Consider the following 19,165-nt stretch of genomic DNA (forward strand, 5'->3'; position numbering starts at 1 on the left):
CGGAAATGTGAGTTAGCTGAGACCCACCTGCAGACGCCCCATCCTGCCCCCCTCTTGCCCGCCACCGCCTCAAGCTCGAAGGCCAGGTTCTGGCCCTTGTGACACCTGCTCTCCGGCCAGGGTGTGGGAGCTCTTGGCCACTTGATTCGATTAGTGGGTTATGTTCCCAGGGAGAGAGCTGCAAGTGACCGTGCTGTCGATATATCTGCCGTCCGGGCCTGTAGTTGGTGCCTGGGCCGGCACCTTCTTCTTTCCCGTGCCGTGTCCTGCCTGGGGAGGGCCACCCCATTAGCTGGCTCGCCTCCCACCACGCCGTCAGGGGCACCGCCCGAGATAGCCGAGCCCTGCCTGGCTATGGTGACAGCCAGGCAGGCCCCTCACCGTCGCCTGGTGGCTCTGTCCTTCACTAACCCCGCGGATTCTGTCCCCCACCTCTCTCTGCTGCCCTTGGCCAGGCCCTCGGGCCCTCAGACGGCCTCCGCCCTCTCGGGCGCCGGCTCCTTCTCCCGGCTCGGCAGCCCCGTCCTCCTCCCAGCCTTCCCCCCACTTCTGGTGTTCGTGCTTTATTGAGACTCGATCCACACGTCACCCATCTGAAGCATAAGGTTCCCCACCTCGGCCTTCCGAAGGAAACCCCACCCTCGTGAGCGGCCACACCACCCCTCGCCCCGGCCCCCGGCCCGCAGCAAGCACCAGTCTGCTTTCCGGCTCTTTGGATCTGCCTGTTCTGGACGTTTCATACAAACGGAACCACGCGGTACTGGTGAGTTCCGTCCTAAATGGCGCCGGGGCCCAAGCTAAGTGGAGACTCGCGGGGCCGGGGTGGGGGGGGGGGCGCTCTTCCTGAAGCACTCCCGTGGTACACGAGAGGCCAGGCGCTTGGCCTCTGGAGCCACCTTGCCCGGGCAGGTGGGCACGCTTCCAGAGACTGGGCGCGTTGATGAATCTCACCGGCCTCGGTGTTCAAATCCATGAAGCGGGAATGTCAACGGCGTGCCAATCTAAGGGTTCTAGAGGAGGCGAGGAGTTTTAACACGGAAGGCACTTCGAACGGCGTGGGGGCACACAGTCAGTGCTCAAGAGATGCTAGCTCTCCTCGTGGGGGTGCCGTTGACTGCAGGCTTATCACACCTGCAATTGCCTTCTCTCAGCAGAGGGGCCTCGGGTCAGCAGTGGGTGCGCGTCAGCCCCGGAAGCCACGGTGGCTAGCGGTGGGCACCTTCGTCTCTGCTTCTGGGCTGTGGCAGCACCACGAGGCACCAGGAGGGGCCGTGGGGCCTGTCCCTCTTGCTTCCTCCGTGCTGCGGGGAGGCAGCGTGTGACCGGGAGGGCTCTGCTCCGGAACCGGTCCGGACTCGGGCCCTCAGCTGCAGCGCGACTCTTACAGGCTGGACCACGTTCTCCCAGACGAGAGCGGTCGGCATCCAAACCCCTGGGGCCTCAGGTCGTGACCTTGTTTGGAGATCGGGTCTTTGCAGATGTAGTCAAGTTAAGACGAGCACACACTGGAGAGGACGGGCCCTTTAACCTACCCTGACTGTGTCCTCGGAAGAGACGGCCGCGTGGAGACACGGAGACGCACGGTAAGCGCCCCGCGGGGACAGGGGCCGCCGAATGCCGCTGTCGCCGGAAGCCAGGGGAGAGGGGTGGGGAACAGACCTCCCTCAAGAGGGACCAAACACTCTTGGCCCCTCGAGCCTGGGGACTCCTGGCCTTGAGAATTGGGAGCCGAGAAATTTCGGTCGGTTGTGTTTCCGCGGTACTTTGCGACGGCAGCCGCGGGGACCTCGGGTGAGCCGAGTGCCCCACGATAGCCTCGGTCTCCTCATCTGGACAACGGGGGGGTGAATGTGTGGGATCACCACGCAGCAAGCCCGTGGGTGGCACACAGCTGACCACCCCCGCACGACCCACCTTGAGAAGCGTGAGCGGGAGGCGGATGGGACACGCATCTTTTTAAAACGAGACACGTGGCGGGATTGAGCAAAAAACACTGTTCTCAGATCCGCCTTTCCGAGAAAGGCCAGGTGCAGGCAACTTTTCCTCCCCCCCCAACTTTTTTTTTTTTCACTTTAATTTAAAAAAACTCTTTCTGACTGCCAGCGGAGCCTCTGCGTTTTTTTCCATGTGGATATAAAAATGCATCTGGACTCCGAGCCGAAATGGCCCATTCAGAGCTTTAAAACACACGCGTGCTCAGCTGGCGCGGCAGAGAAACAGCCTGACTGGGGGTGCCGGGGGTTTGAAGACGGGGGAGAGGAGTCAGTCGGGAGTCTGGTGTGGCGGGTACTCCGGCCCGGCGCCGGGATCCCTGAGGAGCTGCGGTCCCGGGGACACGGGCGGGAGGGAGCGGCCACGAGGCAGCATCTGGTGGCAGCCGGGAGCCGCGGCGAGGACAGGGGAGCAGAGCCCGGGAGGCGGGCCCAGGCGAGAGGCCCTGACCCCGGCCTCCCTCTCTCCGTGCGGCCATCAGCCTGGCGTTTCCTTCCTGCCCCCGGAGCCCCGTTCCTGTGCCACACAGAGCCCAGAGAGGTCTCCACTCACCACAGGAGTTGCTAAGAACTCCCTCTCCTGGCCTCCCTCCGACATCAACCCTTCCAAATGCTCATCTCCTCTTTAGAAGGGCTTCTGACGGCAGGAGGGGAGGTGGCACAGCCACTGAGATGGGGGGCTCTGGGCCTGGGCGACTTTGGTTCAAATCCGAGCGAGCTGTGTGAGCTGGGGCAGGCCGCTTAACGTCTCTGGGACGCATTTCCTCGAGAGGTGGCAGCAAAGAACGGATAGGAGTCCGTGGACTGTGAAGTCTAGCCCTTACAACACCACCGTGGGCTGTCGTTCCTATTACTGCCCTCGGTTCCCCCGAGGCCACCAAAGAGCAGGAATAACATCCAGCGGGACACAAAAGCTCTTGTGCGTTTGGCGTCGGGAGTGCAGTGGGTGGTTCCTCCAAAACAGCAGGACCACCCTCCCGAGTTCCAGTCCCTTCTGGTCAATAGGAGACCAGGCCGCTTTCCTCAGTGCCCGCTGCGTTGGTGGTGACAGTGACTCGAGGCTAAGATCGGCCTTGGACAGTCAGTCCAGGCCTCACGGGGCTTTCAGGTGAGCGCAGGGGAAGGCGCTGAGGAACGCGGAAGGTTCCAGGCACAGCAGAAGGGAACTGCAGCCCTGGCCTCTCTGGCCTGGGCCTGCCAGCAGCTTCCTCCCTGGCCTGTGTGCCTCCTGAGACCCACGCTGCCTTCCCCGTGAGAGTTCTGAACCTCGGCTGTGGTTCTGAACCTCAGGGCCTTGTCCATCCTGGGGCACCCAGGGGTCTCGGGAGGAAGCGGGGAGTTACATGTTCCTGGCCGTGTGCTTCTCTCCAAATCCAGCTTCTTTCTGCTGCCTGTTTCCTTCCCTTGGGAGGAAAGGGCCGCCTTCGTCCCATGGATTATGGATCTCCTGGGTTAGAACTTGGAGCCCACGACCACAACCTACTCATCAGAACGAACATTACTCTCCCGTTGCAACGAAAGGAATACAGAGGCACGGGCCGAGGTCTGCGTGTGCGTCAACCGCCTTCTTGTTTTTCCTTTCAGACTCCGTGCACTCCGTCCCTGGGCCTTTGTAACAACACCCGCCCTGGCCTCGGAAGAGCTCCCTCGTCACAGCCGCCTCGGTGGCGGCCCAGCACAGGCCCCGCTCGCCTCACACGGACTGCCACCGGGCACCCTCCCCACGCCCTGCACACACGGCTTCCATTGCGGCACCTGCCCCGTTAACGTGTGCCGGCCTCCGTGGCTCAGCCTTGAACCTTAGAGGCGAGGCCTCTCTCCCTGCTGCCCCTAGTACAGTGCTCGGGGCAAAGTGTGCTCAGGAGATCGAGTAGCTCCCCCTTCTCCGCAGGGGATACGTTCTAGGACCCCAGTGGGTGCCCGAACCCACAGACGGTACCGAACCCCATCTACGCTGTACTTTTCCTGCACACACACACCTGTGGTAAAGTTTAACTTCTAAATCAGGCGTGTGACGCGGCGTGAGGCCACGCGGCCCGAGGAGGAGGGCCATCTGCTTCCGGGCCACGGTTGATCGTGGGTAACGAACCACGGGAAGGGAAACCGTGGATGGGGGGTGGGGGTGGGGCTGCTGTATTCACAGAGCCGTATTCAAGTTGGTCCTGGCTAGAGACGGTGGGCTGGCTTAAATAACCCGCCGTGGTCCCTCCACGTCCCTATGATACAGACCACGAAGACGCAGGAGCGAGGAGTGTGGCGTCTCCGGCTGCCACATGCCCGGGACGGCCCGCCTTGCGGTTAGGACGAGACCTGGTGCGGACACGCTCTTGGGTCTGGCAACGGGGAGGGGAAGGCCTGCTCCCGACGTGTATGACTCTGGGGCCCTGGGGAACGGGAGCAGGTGCCCAAGCCACCAGGACCCGGGAGACCGCAGATCACCCGCTCGGCTCACTGTGCAACTCTAAGGGTGCGTTCACTTGTCCGGGAGCAGAATGCCATAGAAGGGGGGGCCTCTGCCCTCCGGAGCCACTTCCTGCCATCCTCTGTGGCAACAGGGCTGGCCGCTCCTACTCCTCTATCGGCCCCCACTCTCCGTGCTTTTGCAGGCCACTCCCACGGACCGTGTAACTCGGGCTCTCGCCCTCTGGCTTCCGCGTAGGTGATGCCCGGAGTCCTGGAGGGAGGGAGGAAGGGGGTGGGGGTGCCGTCCCCCTGCCCCCTCCCGCCAGGACTACAGCTCCTGCCGGCGGCCCCTCCCCTCTCACCGGTCCCCCAGCCCTACTTATTCCTCCATAAATCTCTCCTAGACCATCGGGGGTGGGGCGTCTGCCGACCCGGGGGGCTGCCCGAAGTGCCTCTGCCTCGACCCAGGGCAGACGGGCCTCGCGCTCCAGACAGCAGGTCTCAGGGCCTGGCCCCGCTCGGAGAGTTGAGGCCCACTGAGGAGAGCTCGGGCAGGGCCGGCTGGGGTGCGGGCTGGCTCCCGCCGTCATCTGGTCCCTGGCTCGGCTGTCCCAGAATCACCCCCCTTTGATCTCTGACCCGAGCCACCAACTGTGGGCACCGAGAGCCCCAGCCTCCACCGCCTCTTCTGCGTCCCCCCGGGAGGACATCTGCGGGGACGGAGAGGGGAGTGACTGACCAGGCCTGGCAGCCATCTTTCCAGAACAGGGAAGACGCTGGAAGGCTGCCAGCGCGGCGCTGGCCTGACCTTTCTGCAGCTCTCCCTGGAGACACAACTCCTCTTCGCGGCAACAAAAGTCCACGCGATGCCCTTGGTGGGAGGCGCCGTCCCAAGGGCGGTGGCTCCCGGGCCGGGCTGAGGACGGGACTCCTGTCTTCGTAAGTCCAGGCACTCGTCGGCCCCTCCTGCCCCGTGTCTCGCAGAGGGGGGAGGGCTGCAGCAGGCGTCAGAGCCACCTGAGCGCGGACAACGCCAGCCTGCGCCAGGCCATCTGTGCCCCCAATGCCTGGAGTAAGCGTGACCTGGGCCAGCCAAGAATGACCACGTGTGCCCAGGGGCATGGGACTGAGTGGAGGGAACGGAGGCCCGGGGCCCTGGCTGGGGCTGGTGGGGGCCAGGCTCCTCCCGTCTGCTGAGACGGCTGAAAACCGGGGGCTGTGCTTCTGGGAGGAGGGCCTGCCGCGCCGGGATGTTCGCTGTCTTTCGGTGCAGCGTCCTGTGCTCTGAGGCACAGAACCGTCCCGTCCCTGCCTGACGGCTCCCACAATCCCAGAAGCAAGCTCTCAGGAGGTCGTGCCAGCTGCTTCGGGCCTCCACGGGGGAGGAGTGGGGTGGCGGCTGGGCCCGGGAGGAGCACTGGGTGATCGGCCGTGGGGCCCCACTCAGCGCCTCGGGGCATTTCCATTTAAGATACCATGGAGCTGAGGACGAGTTTCTAAGAGAAACACCCGGGGCCCCAGTTCCGGGCGGTTGTGCCTCCATCTCTCAGACAAATAGACGTGTCTCCTTCCTTTCCTGCCTTCATCCACTCAGCTCCTCCCAGTTCTAGTCGACAGTCCCCGGGGGACCCGCCAGGAACCAACGCTACGCGAGGGGACCCAGAGGTGAGGCACCACCTCTGCCCTCTGGAGGGGCGAAAGAGCCACCGGGAGAGAACCAATGCCGCCAGGTCGCCGACGGTCAGAAACGATAAGGCGAGGGGGCGGCGTGGGCTGGTAACGGCCCTGGGCTCCAGGTGGGGCCCTGCTGCTTTCTGGCTTTGTGACCGGACGAGGACTTCTTTGGGTCTCTACTCTGTCAGCTGCAAAACGGGGGCACTTGGACCTCCCGCGGCTGCCGAGAACAGTAAGTAGGACAGCCAGCGCCCGGGGCACGGGAAGGGCCTGGGTCCTCGCACCTGCTGTTGCCATCGGCAGTGAAGTCACCAGAGGAGCTCCTGGAGGGGAGAAAGGTGTCCCACTCAGCCGGGCTCGTCGCCTTTCCCTGGCAATGTGTTCCGAGCGCCTGGTGAATCTGACGTGAGGACACTAGCACCCTAGGTCTTCTCGCGTGGGCAGAGGCCCGGAGGGAGGGACAGGCTGAGCCGAGGGGCACCGCTTATGCCCTGGTGACGACGAAGGATGCACGCCTGCTAGTCTGAGGAGAGTGTGGCTTGCCCCCACCCCCCGGCTTCTCAGCCCACAAATGTGTCGGCTGAGCCTGAATCCCGGCCTTGAAATGCAAGGCTCAGGATTCAAATATACTTCCCCCCCCCCTCCACTCCTGGGCCCCAACGATGGGAACTAGGAAAACCTTGCTAACGAAACGCAGGAAAGAACCCGCGTGCGCGTGAGTATGTGCGTGTAGCACGCGTGCCCGAACAGAAAGGTGGGGACCAAAGCCCGGCTCCCTAACGTTTCTGGAGACGAGCAACCTCTACCAGGCTTCAGACCGCAGCAGCCCCACCCCACGGGGCCCGGGCACACCCGGCGGCCGCCCCTTCTTTGGCGCTGTGTGCCACAGCCTGGGCCTAGCCCTGATCTCCACACTTGCCTCCAGGGCCAGTATCATTTCCGACACGGGGACAGACGAGTAACCTGGGCTTTGGGGACGTGACGCCCCTTCTCAGTGTTCGCGGCCTCCTCGCTCCCAGGGGGCGCTGGCCCCTGCGGACCCTGCCGTGCTCCCACGGGCCCCACGGAAACTGCCCGACTCCCTGCTTACCCTCGATGAAGCAAGCGCGTGTTGAGCTCACACCAGTGGTGATCTGACGGCGGTCACCGTTTACGGGGCGGGCAAGATGGCCCGGCCCTGTGCTGGCCCCACTGGGTGCCGGCCAAGGAGGCGTCCCTGCCTTGAGAGGCTCCGTCTGGCCCCCTCACGGTCCCCCTCTCTCCGCCACGGGTCTGATTTCGGCAGAGCTCTCGAGGAGACAGCACGGGCGGGGCCGGGCCCGGGCCCCGTGTCCATGTCGCAACCCCCCCCCCCCCCAGCACCGTGCAGAAGCAGGAACCGGGAAGGGACGCGTTAACCGGTGCGACCCCACAATTAAAGCTGCGGCTGTTTACCACGGTGAGAACAGCTCTGCCTGCCAACGCCAGCCGCCATCACGTCTCCCTACTGCCGGCTCCCCCCAAGTGTTTATTTAAGCCAACACATTGCTCTGCTAATTGGATAACATTCCACGTGAAAATAGACCTTTTAAAACAACAGCAGCGGCGGCAAATAAAAACAGCCACAACTGCAAAAGTACAAAGGCGCGGCGGGCTCGGGGAGGGGAAATTAAAGGCGCCTGCATGGGGAAAAAAATTAATATTCTGGTTTCCGGGCTGAGAGTCTATCCTTCCCATCCCTTCTCTTCCAGGCTGGCCTTGCTTTCCTCCTGCAGGACCAGCCTGCTCTGCGCAAAGCGGGAGGTGGGGGCAGCTGCTAAACAGAAGCCCGGTGGCTACCGGTGGCCTCTCTGGGGCCAGGCTGCTTCGGGCTCGGGAGGGCTGGACTCGTGCGCTCATGGGTCCGATGCCGGGGTGCTCACTCTTCTGGGCGTGCCCCCAAGAGATGCTCCGGCCCCTCCCCCTGAAATGGCTCTAATCCGTGAGTCGTCCTCTCCCCTGGGTGCTGGGGTGGGCAGTGGCGGGCATGCTGGGGACAGGAGGGGCCGGCACTCAGCTCAAGCGAACGAGCAGACGAGGCGGGGAGCACCCTGGACGCACGGGCTGTGGCAGCCGGTCAGCACGCAGAGTTGCCCAGCTCTGCCCGGTTCTGGCTGGATGACCCCGGCTGACCGACGTCACCGCTCTGAGCCTCAGTTTCCAATGCCACCTACCACTCACCTCCTAGAGTCCCGGGAGGACAAGACGTGACAAACGCAAACGCCCAGCAGCCAAAGACAGGCTTCTAGAAGTTGACGGTTTTGATCACCGCCAAGATGCTGCCCTTCTGGAAACATCAGGGCCCAGAGAGCCACGGGGGCACCTGAGACAGGGAGACAGCCGTGCACATAAGTGCAGACCCAGGCCACCCGGGGAAAGACCACTGCATTTGGGATGGCTTGCGTCCTTGACTTCCTCGTCAGCCTCTGTCCTGCCCCCCTCTACCTCGAGGGAGTAGGTTCTTTGGAAGACATCGCCTCACCACCCCCGGAGTTTTAGGGAACACGGGCACTTTCAGAGGGCGTAGGACTCCGAGGGCTGACAAACGACCTAGGAAGGGGGAACGTGCCAGCTCACCGAGGCCGTGATGAGGGTAGACGGGTCTCCTCCAGCTTAGTGCCTTGGCCCCGGGGGCCAGCGCCAGGCTTCGCGGGGATCGGTCCACGGGGCTCTGCAGCGGCTGCATGGACAGAGCTCGGCGGCCGTGCGGAGACCGGGAGGGACTCATGCAAATCTCCTGCCCGATTCCCGGGGCCGCTGCAGGTTGGGATGAGACAGTGCGCGTGTGGTGTATATATCACGTACAAAAGCCGGTGCGGTCGGTCGCAGGGGCCTCTGACTATTGTCATCAGTTGCCTGGTTACCCTGAGCTCTGCCACGACAGCCTCTGGGGAGCCTCGTGCTAGGATTCTCTTCACGGTTTGGGGGTGTGCGCTTGCCCCAGAGGGGCCTGACGGATGACAAAGTCCCTGATGATGCACGGGCGGGGGGAAGGCAGTGTCGTGGAGGAAGGTCAGAGGACTCAGGGTGCAGGGGTGCAGGGTGCAGGGACGGCGCAGATGGGCGGGCTGCCGAGGGGCTGCCTAGAGGGGCGGACCGGGGCTAATTCTCACCTCGGCCAGCTGGTGAAGGGGGCTGGCTGATGCCGGGGAAGGAGCACTGTCCCGGGAGCCAATGTATCTGGGTCCCGGCCCCCGGCCAGAGACTATCAGTTTCTCCACTGCTTCCCAGACTCAACACGGAACGCCCAGCTGTCCGTTACCCTCTCCCTTCTCCCTTCTCCCCTGGTACCAACCCCCCCATTTCACCCTCCCCTCCCTTCCTCCTTTCCTCCCATCTGAGCACGGCCCGGGGCCCCCAGGAGAGGCTCTGATGCCAGGTTCCCGGGTGGCCGATGCCAAGAGTGATGCCTTCCATCCCCACGGAGGGTGTCCTGCCGGGCAGTGGGAGTGAACCCCCTCGCGAGGGGTGCAGGTGGGTCAGGCAGGGATCAGTCAAGCTCCGGAAAGGCTTCTGAAGGAGGACTCCTCCTTCCCCAAGTGCTTCTGAAAGAGGACGGCCACTTAGGGGGAGCCCGCCAGAGGGATGGGGGTGAGGCGCGTCCCCCTGGCACTCCCACCAATTCCTTCTGTGGGAGTAAAGGTCTCGGGGTGCTCTCCTCGGCGTCTCCTCGTGGCCTTGCACCCCGTCTTCAGACTCACGCCCCCCTCCCGCCCCGCCCCGAGCCGGCTCGACACGTGCGGCAGTCAGAACCGCGTTCGTCGGCCTGCAGTGCGCGCGGCCCCCTGGGTCAGTGGCGGGTGCTGACCGTGCCACTCGGAAGACAATGAAGTTCTCCAGACAGACACGGAGAAGGAGAGGGAGGCACAGCTTCCCCGGGAGGCAAAGAGAGCAACGGGAGGCGTGCGGGGAAGGCGCGCTCCTGCTGGGTCCACGCCGTGTGGAGGGCCGGCTCGCACGCTGGCCGGCACGCGGGGCCCCGGTCCTCATGCGCCCAGAGGAAGGGCTGTGGCGGGGACGCAGGAGCCCGGCCGCCGCCTGTGGGAGGCGAGGGGCAGAGGGGCCAACCCCCGAGGGGCCGCGGGCTGAGTCCCTGCTGTCCTCGGCCGCCCTTTCTCCGCCTGGAGGCCAGAGCGGAAGGCAGGGAAGGGACGGAGGGAGAGGAGCCACCTCCGTGACTCCCCGGGCGCCGTGCCGGCCTTCCGAAGTCACGTCTGCGGCCCGGCTCTGGGGCCGAGCGCCGCCCCGTCTACCTGAGGCGCCCCTCCTGCCCCGGAGATCCCGGGGAACGAAACTGCCACCGACCGCATCCCGGCAACGCGGCCATTGACGCTGGAGGCTGGGAGCCCACGCCGGGTCTGAGCCTCCAGCCCCAGGAGCCACATCGGTTGTGACATCAGCCCCAGCCCTGGAGAGAGGCCGCCGTGTGCAAGGGACACGCCCTCCAGCTGGGGGGCTCCGACGCCTTTTCTCTCGGCTCCGTCCTACCCCTCCTCCTTCTGAGAGCATCTCCCTTGTCACCACCGCCACCCTCCTCCTCCCGGGGCCAGCGCCACTCCGAGGACATCGCCCCCACCCAAACCTCACGACAGCTTGGGGAGGAAAATCCTCTCGCCATCTCGTAAACGTCGCGGAAGCTGAAACACGCAGAACGTGAGTCAGTCGCTTGCCCGAGGTCCCTCGGCAGACGGGCAGCACCAGGGTCCCGACTCAGGCCGTCTGGCTTCAGAGTCTGTCCTCCACCAACGAGCCCCCTCATCAGAGGCCTCTCTTGGGGGTGAGGGGCGAACCCCCTGCTTTTTCTTCCCTGGTCACAATCTCACGCGGGAACCCTGAGAGCAAACAGGCGACCAGAGCTCTGTACCCTCACCGCCCAACCCCCCAGAGGCCCCCCCAACAGGGTTAGGGTTAGGCAGGCTGGGGAGGAAACACTGCCCTGCACTTCCCTTCCCTCTGTCTGGGGTGAAGACACCCCGGCTCTCGATGGAGCAGGGCCGGTGGGAAGGGGGAAGAAATAACTCACTTGTCTCCAGCACTATGGGCCAGGGTTTCATGCGCACCGTCAGATGAGGAAACTGAGGCACGGGGCAGGGCTAGGGGAGCCCAGCTGCCGGCAGGAAGGTGCTCTGGACGGCTCCCCTCGTGGCTCCCCTCTGAGCGCATGCGGGTCCCCCCCCCCCGCCCCCCAGAGGTGCCCGCGTGCCGCACGCAGGGGGTGACGCCGCGGACAGGAGGCAAGGGAAAGGCTGCCAGCCGAGAAGAAAGGAGAGCAGATGTCCGGACAAACGCGGCCACGTGTGGACAAAACAGGCACTTGAGTTCAAGACGCTGAGACAAAGGTGGCTGGCGAGGCTCCCTGAGGTCCCGGGAGGGCCCTCCGTGCCTGTGCGTGTTCCCAGGGCCCACAAAGGCCGCAGCTGTGTCCCCGAGATGTCACCTCCGGCTCCGCCCACTGGGCCTCTGGCAATGGCAGCTCGCTAAAGGCCGACGGGTGTGATTCTAACAAATAACTCTGCTTTTCCCAGGGAGGTCTCGTGAGAAGCAGAGGGGGTCCCAGTGTGGGTGAGGCCCGCCCGTCGCTTCCCCCGGACCCTTGACGAGAGGGGAGGCCGACAGAGGGAGAAACGCGCAGGCTCGTGAGGGAGCCCTGGGGATTCAGTGGCCGCGAACACAGCCAGACCCCCCGACCACACAGCCTGCGCTCCCACATCTGCTGCCGGGCTGGGCCCGGCACCCACCCCGGCCGCGCTGCGCCCGGCCCAGATCGTGACGGGCCGCCTTGCTTCAGAAACGAGAGGCGTTCTGCCTCCTAGGAGAATTCTGGAGAATTCTGTACCTGTGCCTCTGCACAGCAGCCCCTGCCTGGGCAGACCTTCCGGCAGGCCCCGGCCACAAGCGGGAAGATGAGGACAAGACACGTGTCCCTGTGGGAGCCTCCTCTCCCAGGGCCGACCCCGTGGACCCTGCCTTCGGGGGGCACTCGCAGCCGGGAACTCTGGCTGACCTGGGGAGGCCTGGGAAACCCACTCGCTCCCCCACTTTGTATCCCAGGTTCCTGCTTCTGTCACGTGAGCGGGCGAGGGAGGGAGGGAGGGAGGGGGACACAGGTCTGCCCCCTCCTCCAAACAAAACCCAGGGTCTTGCCTTCCCAGGGAGTTGCACAGATTGGCGGGGTCAGGGAAAGACCAGGAAAACCCCACGGGGCAGGGACATGCCCACATCCGTTAAGGCGTTTCGCTGCTTCTACAAGGGGCCCGGAAGGCAGGTGGGAGAGTGGGGGGGGGGGGGGGATCACTGTCTCACCTTTGCATCCTGCTTCGTGAGGAAGTCCACGAAGCCGAACCCTCGGTGCGAGCCTGTCCCGCTCATCTTCTTCGGCAAGCGGACGGTCTTCAGCTCCCCGAAGGTGCTAGAGACAGAGGGCAAAGCACAGGAGAGCTAAGGACTGGGGCCCACAAAGGGGCTGGGGTGTGTGCGTGAGGGCAGGACCAGCTTACACACTCATCCCCTCTGGTTAGAAAAGACAAGTGCTCGCAGGTGCACCCGTGCGTGCACGCACATGCACACGCACCGTAAACTGGTGTCGCCTCCCCCACCGGCTGGCTCGCGCTCGGGGCGTGCCTGGCCTTCTCCTTTCCAATCCCGGCCTTCCCGCTGGGCAGGGAGGGATGATGGGGTTGGAGACACGGATGGAGAATTTCTGGTTCCTCTGACAGGCTGGCACCCTCGGCCTCCCTTCGCCTGTGGGGCTGAGGATCTGGCAGGAGGCGTGTGTGGGCTGGGGGAACGCAGACCCACACAGGCAGGGCCAGGGCCCGGGATCCGGACGCGGGAGGAGGGTCTCCTGACCTGAATCTGCCTGCACGGCTGAGCCGAGCACACAGCAAGCTTGCATTGAGCAAGCAGGATGAGCCTCTTCTCCCGGGTCCTCAGTGCTCCCCGCGGGAACCAGGCGCCGCGACTCCCTCGAAACCCCACCTCCCCTACCTCCGCGCTTTAGTTTTGAGCTCTGCTAAGCCAAAATCAGGCAAAGCTCTAGGGAAGAAAATGTCGCGCCCCCCCACCCCCACCCCCCCGCCGTCAGGGATCAAACAGGTAAACACAGCTCGACCATCCCCTGCCCTCCCTCACCCCAGCCCCGGAACCGGCCTCTCCTCCCAGATAAGCGTGTGAGAGATTCCCGGACAAAAGGATCAGGCCTGCCTGGCCCTCCTGTCTCACTTCCCAGCCCCAACCCCACCCTCACGTCCGTTTATCAAATATATATGCACAAATCGCTGCCAATAAATATTTAATGTGCGCGGCGTCTGAAGAGCTGTTATTGTATTTGAAAATCTCCACACACTTGCGGGCGCCCGGGCACACACGCACACGCGGGCTCAACGGCCCAGGATGCTTCAGGGCCAAAGACCGATTGGGTGAAAAACACAGTAAAGGCCGTAAGCCCTCGTGAAACGATATAAGCTAAATCCGAGGCGTTAACCCGCGGCCCTGCCAGCATGACCAGGCATCGGCCGGCCCAATTTCCGAAGGCAGGATGGTGGGTAAATGCGGCATTATGAATCCTCAAAATGAATCTGCACGTCTGCCCGGAGCTCCCCCCGCGGCTCCCCCCAGGCTGGGGAGAGGGCCAGCCTCCCGGGGAGGGGAGGGGCTGGAGGGGGCAGGCGGTGGGGCCCTGTCGGTCTGTCCGCCCCGGCTGAGGCTCTCTGGCTCCTTCAGGCGGCAGGGCTGGGGCCCAGGGGCTGGGCAGGTGGGGACAAGCAGGAAGGTGAGGTGGGAGGGCTGAGGGAGGAGTCCAGCCTGCAAACCCTGCTTTATTGTGCCACCTAAAGGCCGACACAGCCCATGACAGACAGACGCGGCCTCTCCTCCTCCGCGGGAGCCCCGGGGCCTCGGCCAGGGCGGGCGGGCAGGGGGATGGCGGAGCTTTCTCGCAGGCTTGCTGGGTAAACGGTCCTTTGGCTCTGGGTGCTTCAGAGGGACACGGGGGGCTGCAGGGAGGGTGTGCCTGAAGGGCACGAGGACCAGACCGCGACAGCGGTCAGACTGGTAAGAGAAGGCCTCGGTGAGCACCCATGTGCCCAGGCCGTGCGGGGTGCCGTACCGACAAGGGTGCGGACCCCCGATGGGTGTGGGGGTCCTCCCTCCTCCCTGCCCCAGGCTCCAGGCTCCTGCCGGCCTTGGCGGGCTCGCCGTGCCTCTCAACCAGGGCACTGGTGTGGACACCAGGGTGCCCTCTGCCTCCCCCTGAGGCTGGATGGAGCTCAGCTCTGCAACAGCAGAAGCCACACCTATCTTGCTTATCAGGGGCTCCGCAGCGAGGAGCCCAGGGCCCGGCTCAGTGGGATGAACAAGCAAGAACACAGGAGCCCCGGACCGCAGACACGACCACCCGTACCTAGCCGCCGACACGCACGGGGACGTGCTGAGGACTGCGTGAAAACAGGCCACGGGGTACGTACGAACAGCACCGAGGTGAATTAGTCTCCCCAACTCCATTTTACAGATGGGGAGACTGAGCTCAGGGAGGCAGCAGCTCCTGTTAGCAAGTGGCAGGGTTAGGATGTGAATCCGGGCGGGTCTGATGTTAAGCCAGAGCTCTCTTTGCATGGCATTCGGTTTTCCTTCGACTGTCTGGACGGGGGCCGTCCACTTTCAGGAGTGGCGGGGGCGCGGAGGGTCCCAGTTCCTCCCACTCATGCCATGTGCCAGCCTCCTGCCTCTGCCCCCACGGATTACCATCCTGTCCCTCGACGGTCCCGGTGGCCTCTGCCCAGGTCTCCCCGTAGCCCTGATTTCTGGCGAGCTGGCCCATGTGAGCGTGTGCGTGAGAGAGGGAGGGGGAGAGGAAAACGGCTGAGGTTAATTCTTCCCTCTGCCGCGCACTGCAAGCTGTGGACGTTCTGTGCATGGCAAGCAGCTGAGAGTCTGGAGAAAGGCAAGGAAAATAATTAAAAGGTGGAGAGAAAAGCTGATGAGGAGAGGAGAGGCGGAAGGCGGTGTGCTTACGGGGCCGGGAGGACGTGGCACTGAGAGCTTGGTGCGGGGTGGGGGGCGGGGTGCACGGCAGAGGGGTGCCCTTGGATCCACGAGGGACCACGTGCAGAGATCCAAGGGGGGGGCCTTGGGGAGGTCACGGCCCCTGTCTGCACACGTGAAATACCGTGTCCAAAGGCCCTGGTCCTTTCGGAAATCCCTAGTCCTTTCCAGGGCTCAGGGAAACGGTTATGTGAACGTGTTTCTCCCTCCCTTCTGAGAATGGCACCAGAGAGAGCTGAGGCTGAAGGGGCAGCTGCAAGAGTAGGGTTCCATCTTAGAAGGAACTCCCCGAGGTCCGGGAAGCCCTGACATGAACAGGCAAGGCTTCAAGACACGGTGGTTGCTGCCGAGGCCCCAGGCGCCGATGCCCGAATGCCTGTGAGGTGCTCGGCCTTTTACGGACAGACTCTAGGGGCGCCTGGGCGGCTCAGTTGAGCGTCCGACTGCGGCTCGGGTCGTGATCTCGCAGTTCGTGGGTTCGAGCCCCGCGTCGGGCTCTGTGCCGACAGCTCGGAGCCTGGAGCCCGCTTCGGATCCCGTGTCTCCCTCCCTCTCTGCCCCTTCCCCGCTCACGCTCCGTCTCTCTCTGTCTCTCAAAAATAAATACACATTAAAAGAAAAATTTCGAACACGGTTTCTAGGCGTCATGACTGGAGGGCAGTAATGTCGCTGCCTCTGTTTCCCCAGGTGAGAAAACCAGCGGCCGGGAGGCCCAGCGACCTGTCCCCGTCCCACGGCCGGGCGGGCACTTTCTCACGGCTGCCGCTCCTCCGGCCGGAGGACGATGCTGGGGAAGGTGGATGGTCCTGGATGCTTCTATCACCGCGCGGGATAATATAAGGCTGATGCTAATGATCTCGCAGCTATATCGAAAGAGAATTAAAAAGAAAAAAAAAAAAAAAGGTTGGGGGGGGAAATCGATGAAGTACCTTTAGCTCCTTGGAGATAAGCGATATATAAATACCAGCCATTATTAAGGTTCTTATCTGACAGGAAGGTCCACGGAGCCATTTTTAAGAGTGGCTTTTGAAGGGAGTTCTGCACACTCCCCCCCCCCCCCACCCCCATCTCCTGGGAGCAGAGGCCGCTGCCTGGGGGAGGCCGGGCAGGGCCGCCAGGGACCAGAGAGGGAGGAGAATCACAGGGCACCCAGGAACTCCCCCCCAGCCCAGACCCTGCCGCTCGGGGAAGGAGACGCGCACGCTCCCCACTGTGTAGATAATAGAAACCACAAAATAGCAATTACTGTATCAGAAGCTGTGAATACAGAGGACATAGCGGGCTTTTAAACACGGCCCTCCTTCCCTCCCCCACCCGCTCACACTTCATAACAAACTCGCACCTCACTTTTCCAATTATTTCATTCACCTTGGGTTCACCAATTACTCCCCCACGCGGCGCCCCCCCCCCCCCCCGCCCCACCGCACCCAGAGCGCACGACTGCCGGCAGATCGGTCGGTGGGTTTGCCACAACCGGAGTTTGTTGTCACGTTTCTAATTTCTTCCCAGGCGGGTAGGGGTGGGAGGGGGGAGAGGGGAGGAAGGGGTGGGGGGGGGGGGCGCGAGGTGTTGAGCGAGGCGAGCCAATTACGCCCGGTCCTCGTAAACAGGTCTGGGCATGCAAATCATGTCTGCACACAGGCCCGAACGCAGGCACAATATGTGTGCGTGTGTGTGCGTGTGTGTGTGCGCGTGCGTGTGTGCGCGTGCGTGTGTGCATGCGGGGACGTCCTCCCTCTGCACACGCTGCACACCCCGTGGCCGGACCACAGCCCTGGCCGGCGACTGCTGGGGCCCTCTGGCTGTGCTACTGAAAACGGATGAATCGTCCGCTCCCTCCTTGTTTGAAGCGATGGGATCAGGAGGAAGGAGTGAGAAAAGGAAGGTGAGGGGGAGGCAGACAGAACCCTCCAGAGATGCACAACTTGACAGCCGTACAGCTGCTCTGGTGCCTGGGTTCCGGGGCTTAATGAGGGGGCTGGGAGGCAGCCCGACCCTCTGGCCTGCACGCTGACACCAAGTGGGGGTCGGGCACACCTTGACAAAGAGCCCAGGCCCCTCTGTCCCCAGGATGTGCGTCCTTTCCGCCTCCCTATTTAGCTCTGCCAGAGGAACCGGCAACCCCAGCACAAGTGCTGAGTCACGTGGGGAACTTTGTTGGCATGACTTCTCTTCCACCTGTGCTCAGCGCACTGCTGACGGAAAAAAAAGAATCAGCCGTCACCCGAGGGACGCAGAGTCAGACAACAGTGTGGTCGCAACAGGACGAAGGGGCGGTTTGCGATAAGAATCCGCCCGAAGCTTCCTTCTCTTCCTTCTGGAGGGAAGAAGAAAGGGCTGAATCTCTTGGCAAAAAGAAAAAAAAAGAAAAAGAAAAAAAGCCTTTCAAATAGAGCCCCTTTTCCAACACGCACAGCACATCCGTCCGTTCCCCCAGCACTCCAGGCTACGAGCCCCTCGGCATGTTAAACACCTGCTGTACAGGATCTCACGGCAGCCGCGTGAGTGAGGCACGGCTGCTCCCGTTTGACAAACGGAGCAGATGGGGCTCAGAGAAGCCATGTGATTTCTCCAAGGCCGCTCAGCCAGTCGTTGCGTACCCCAGGGGGCGAAGGGTCTGGCCCCAGGTCCCGTGGGCGGCAATGAGCCACACCGGGCTCAAGGTGGGCGGCCTGGCCCCTCGTGCCTTGGATCACGCAGGGCTTACGGGTGCTGTCTGGTGGACCAACAGCCAGCTAAACGCTCCCTGTGTGCCGGGTGCTCGGAGGGAGGCAACAGGGGGCCAGACACCAGCCTTGGTCTCAGGGGACACTCACCTGACGGGGAAGAGCCGGCAGGCGGGCGGCGGGCCCCTCTCTGCCCTGCCGAGGCAAGGAGAGACAGGCCGACGGGCCACCTCGAGGCAAACCCCTCCCTCCGTCCACGTTAGGTGATGTCTGCAGTACCGTGAGGCTGCGGGACAGGACCCATCACCCCAACCCCCCAGCCGGGGCGTCCAAACCAAAGCCTCTGATCCAGGCAGCCTTGTCCGAACCTCCAGCGTCACAAACGGGGAAAGGAAGGCTGATCCAACAACACTGGCTTTCCTCCTGCTCCTGAAGCCACCAAACTCAAGCCTACCTCAGGACCTTTGACCTCACCCTTCTTGTTACCTGGACCTCTCCTTCCCTAGACGTTCCCACAATCAACTCCTGCCCGTCATTCGATTTCTGCTCAAATGCCACCTTTCCAAAGAGGCCATTCCGCTGAATGTTCCCCACCCCCCCTCGCCCCCCTCGCCGGCCACTGTCCCACCTGCGCACCGAGGAAATGGCTTGTTTCCTTGTCCTTGCCCTCCCTCTTCTAGAAACAGAAAGAACACTCTGAGACGGCAGAGGTCGTGCCTCGCACACACGCCCACCATCCGGGCACCCACCCGGCACCCGTGGGCCCTCCCTGACTTGCAGGTCCCTGTCCTCCCCGTGCCTGTGCTGTTGTGGCCACGCAGTCACGTGTGGGGGCAGGACACTCAGTCCTTCTGTCCTCAGGACGCGTCTTCACGGGCCACAGCCCCTCCCCAGGTACCCACATCCACCCCTTCGACTGCGGCGAAGAAACAGCAGGAAGTACAGACGGGGCCGACTCAAGAAGTTCCGAGGGGACGGGTCCCTAGACTGGGAGGTTCAGAAGCGAGCCGTGCTGGGTAAGGGCGGACGCGGGTCCGTGCAGACGGCCTCGGCCAAGGGGCGGGCACGGGCAGTCAGGCTCGCGGCCGCCGCTCCCCCCCGAAGGCTGCCTGGTGAGCGGAGACACGCTGTGGCCTGGAGCCTCGTGGGGCACGGGCTCTCGGGGACATTTAGCGGACACAGACTGAGGCGTGCAGCTTCTCCCTCTTTTGTTCTCGCTCGCTCTCTTGTTAAAGGGTGGCTGTTAGACTGAACTTTTCCAATTACCCACCACTCATCACGGTGAGAGCCGGATGCGGAAAGGTTACCTGCTCACCATCGGGAGCCAGCCTTCCTTTCATTTTTGCCTCTTGGAGGCTGAAAAATGGCCCG

The 19,165-nt window shown here is 63.5% G+C and overlaps 1 protein-coding gene across 1 annotated transcript in view; it reads right to left on the minus strand.

The window, feature by feature from the left end:
- RBM19 (RNA binding motif protein 19) overlaps nucleotides 1-19,165 on the minus strand; it is a 142,894-nt gene that overhangs the window by 34,975 nt on the left and 88,754 nt on the right. The window contains 1 exon segment of the mRNA XM_019467363.2: nucleotides 12,390-12,495. Within this exon segment, the coding sequence (XP_019322908.2) occupies nucleotides 12,390-12,495 (106 nt within the window).

This window comes from Panthera pardus, unplaced genomic scaffold (genome assembly GCF_024362965.1).
Source record: "Panthera pardus isolate Hobbes unplaced genomic scaffold, ASM2436296v1 HiC_scaffold_15, whole genome shotgun sequence".
NCBI classification, from domain to species: Eukaryota; Metazoa; Chordata; class Mammalia; order Carnivora; family Felidae; genus Panthera; species Panthera pardus.